At 34.7% G+C, this 2691-nt stretch overlaps 1 protein-coding gene across 1 annotated transcript; it reads left to right on the top strand.

Moving 5' to 3' along the window:
* On the top strand, positions 1-1498 carry LOC21406708 (two-component response regulator ORR9). The gene is made up of 3 exons (XM_024165352.1): positions 1-137; positions 245-399; positions 518-1498. Exons 1-3 carry the CDS (start codon positions 35-37, stop codon positions 785-787), a joined length of 528 nt encoding a protein of 175 aa, XP_024021120.1. The 5' UTR covers positions 1-34; the 3' UTR covers positions 788-1498.
* The last annotated feature ends 1193 nt before the right edge of the window (positions 1499-2691 follow it).

Here is a 2691-nt window from a genome sequence, read left to right as displayed (position 1 = left end):
ATCTCTTCTTCTTCTTCTTCTTCTTCTTTCAATCATGGGTATGGCCGGAGATGCTCAGTTTCATGTCTTGGCGGTTGATGACAGCATCATCGACCGAAAGTTGATTGAGACTCTCCTCAAAACTTCTTCATTTCAAGGTAATTTCAATATGAAATCTTTCAAAGTTGGTTTTTGGATTCGTCTTTTGCAATATAATTTAGCTTAATATTGATGAGATTTTGTGGGTCGTCCTTGTTCTTTGCAGTTACTGCAGTAGATTCAGGAAGTAAGGCTTTGGAGTTTCTGGGTTTGGATCATGAAGATGAACAAAATCATCTTCACAACTTGGAAGTAAATATGATCATTACTGATTACTCTATGCCTGGAATGACTGGTTATGATCTTCTTAGAAAGATCAAGGTAATTTGCTTTCGTGGGTACTTATAATATCATTTCTAAGATTAAAAAAAAAAAATAGTCATAATTTTTGCATAATGTTTGCCAGATTTTATTAATTTGGTGTTCTTATGTTGTGCAGAAATCTAAATATCTTAAAGATGTACCGGTTGTCATCATGTCCTCAGAGAATGTTCCATCAAGAATCAACAGATGCTTGGAGGAAGGGGCAGAAGAATTCTTTTTGAAACCAGTTCAGTTATCAGATGTGAAAAAGCTTAAACCCCATTTATTGAAGGGTAAAGCTAAGAAAATCCAACACAACATTAACAAGAGAAAAGCCAGCACAAAAGAAAACCAATCACCCAACAAATTAGCAAGAAAAACACTTGATATTTTGGAAGTGATCTAAGATGTTTTTACAAGGTTTACAATATTCTGTGTTTTGCCACCAGTGGGATCAAAGATTTTCTTCTGAATGCTAGATCCCTAAAGGCATCAATTGGCTATATTTGAGGCCAAAAAGATCTTAACAAGAAGGGGAAGCGGGTTTTTGCAAAGGGCTATCTGCTATAGTCTTATTCCGGAAATGAAGATTGAAATCAACTCGAATCACTTTCGGTTTCAACCAGTTGGCGAAGTTGTTGACGACGATAAGTTTTTCGATCATACGGCTAATTCGGCCTTTGCTTCCTGATGTTTTTCGGTTCCGGCTTATAAGTTGTCGCAGACCGCGTGACGTTTGGTTCAGGATTAAAATTATGGGATTAAAATTATTTTTGATTTAAATGTATTTTTTTTGAGAAAAAACACTTTAATGAATTGTGAATCATGATTTAAATCATGTATGAATCTCTTCATCAAACGTTTCTGATTTGGATTCAGAAGTCGGAATCTCTGGTTTTCAAAAGCCTTTTGTTAGCAAGGCAATGAGTTGCAATATGAGATGTATAGCTCTACAAAGAGTGTTGAGCCAAAGACAAAGTCACTACTCTTTCATGGCAGTTTTTTGATTTGGAGGATCCAAATAAAAATCAATTTTTTACTGTTGTTTTTAGCTGCAACAACGATGAGAAAGATTTTTTTTTTCTCTCTCTTATGATGTGTTAGATAATGAGAAATAGACTTTTACATTGTCTTTATTTTTTATCTTTCTACTCATTGAAGGACTATCCCAAGTTGGAATTTTTCCCGCTTTGCTTCTTTTGTTGTTATAGTTGTCATTTTGAGAGATCAACAAAATGTTTATTCTTGAAAACCACACACACACACACGTGGTTTGGAGATTTCAATTTACCATTTTTTTTTTTTGAACTCGGGGATTCAAACTCTACATTCCGTTTAGTTTCTTAATTTGAGTTTTTAATTTAAATTAAGATATAATTTTATGTAAAAAAATTTTATTATAGCAAAAAAAATTAATTGAGACTGTTTTTAAAAAAATTTTACTGTAATAAAATTTAAATTTTAAACTTAAATCAGTAAAATAAACGCAATTACAGCTTGTGGTGTTAAGGATAAAATTAAGGTTGTGCTTCCTAGAATCACAAATTTACTAGGCTTTTTAAGGCCCTTTTACTGAGAGCGTAACTTTTTTTTTTTTTTTAATTCTTTGATGGTAATCTGAATTATGAAATTACCAAGGAAATGTTCAGGACAGCGAGGAGTAACAGAAAGGAGATCCATCAATCAGTTTTGTTATAATCACAAGAAATGGAAACCCTTTTATGGTTCGAATATTTTTCAAGATAATATTCCTATTGATTGATTTTTTGTCTAATTTAGTGGTTGGAATCTGGTTCCTTTTGTTTATCTGTACCAAAGACATAAGGTCCTGTTTGTTACCGTTTTCAATCCCATTTTTCACGTTTTTCAAAGTAAAAAATTGAAAACGCATTTGTAAAACGCGTTTGGAGCAGGTTTTTTTAAAAAATAAAAACAAAACCGTTTTTGTCTTTTTGTGCAATTTTGAAAACGTAAAAAAGCTGTTTTCATTTTCTTGTTTTCGTTTTCATTTTCCTGCTCTTCTCCAATCTCTCTCTCTCTCCTCTCCCCACGTTTCTCTCTCTTTCCCGAACTCAGGACGCCGTTCTCGGATGCCGTTTTCACATAATCACGGCCGCGGAGGTGGCAGTGTGATTCCCTGGGCTCGCCGGAGCTTGGCCGTGAAGTTGGCAGCGGGATTTGCCTGGGCTCGCCAGAGCTGGGATGTGGAGGTGGCGGCAGCAGATCTGATTTGCAGAGATGGAGGGAGCAAGTTTTTGGCAATTTTTTTGTTATGAGATCTGATTTACAGGTTTAAGTCTCTTTCTTGCT

The sequence above is a fragment of the Morus notabilis genome, unplaced genomic scaffold (assembly GCF_000414095.1).
Source record: "Morus notabilis unplaced genomic scaffold, ASM41409v2 Scaffold179, whole genome shotgun sequence".
Lineage (NCBI taxonomy): Eukaryota > Viridiplantae > Streptophyta > Magnoliopsida > Rosales > Moraceae > Morus > Morus notabilis.
Note: the sequence above shows the minus strand (reverse complement) of the source record. Positions and strands in the feature narration are given on the sequence as shown.

Excerpts from the sequence above, each read along its gene's own strand:
- LOC21406708 (XM_024165352.1), top strand. The coding sequence starts at position 35 with ATGGGTATGGCCGGAGATGCTCAGTTTCATGTCTTGGCGGTTGATGAC. Across the intron at positions 138-244 it reads CAAAACTTCTTCATTTCAAG|TTACTGCAGTAGATTCAGGA; the intron begins GTAATTTCAATA and ends TGTTCTTTGCAG. Across the intron at positions 400-517 it reads ATCTTCTTAGAAAGATCAAG|AAATCTAAATATCTTAAAGA; the intron begins GTAATTTGCTTT and ends TATGTTGTGCAG.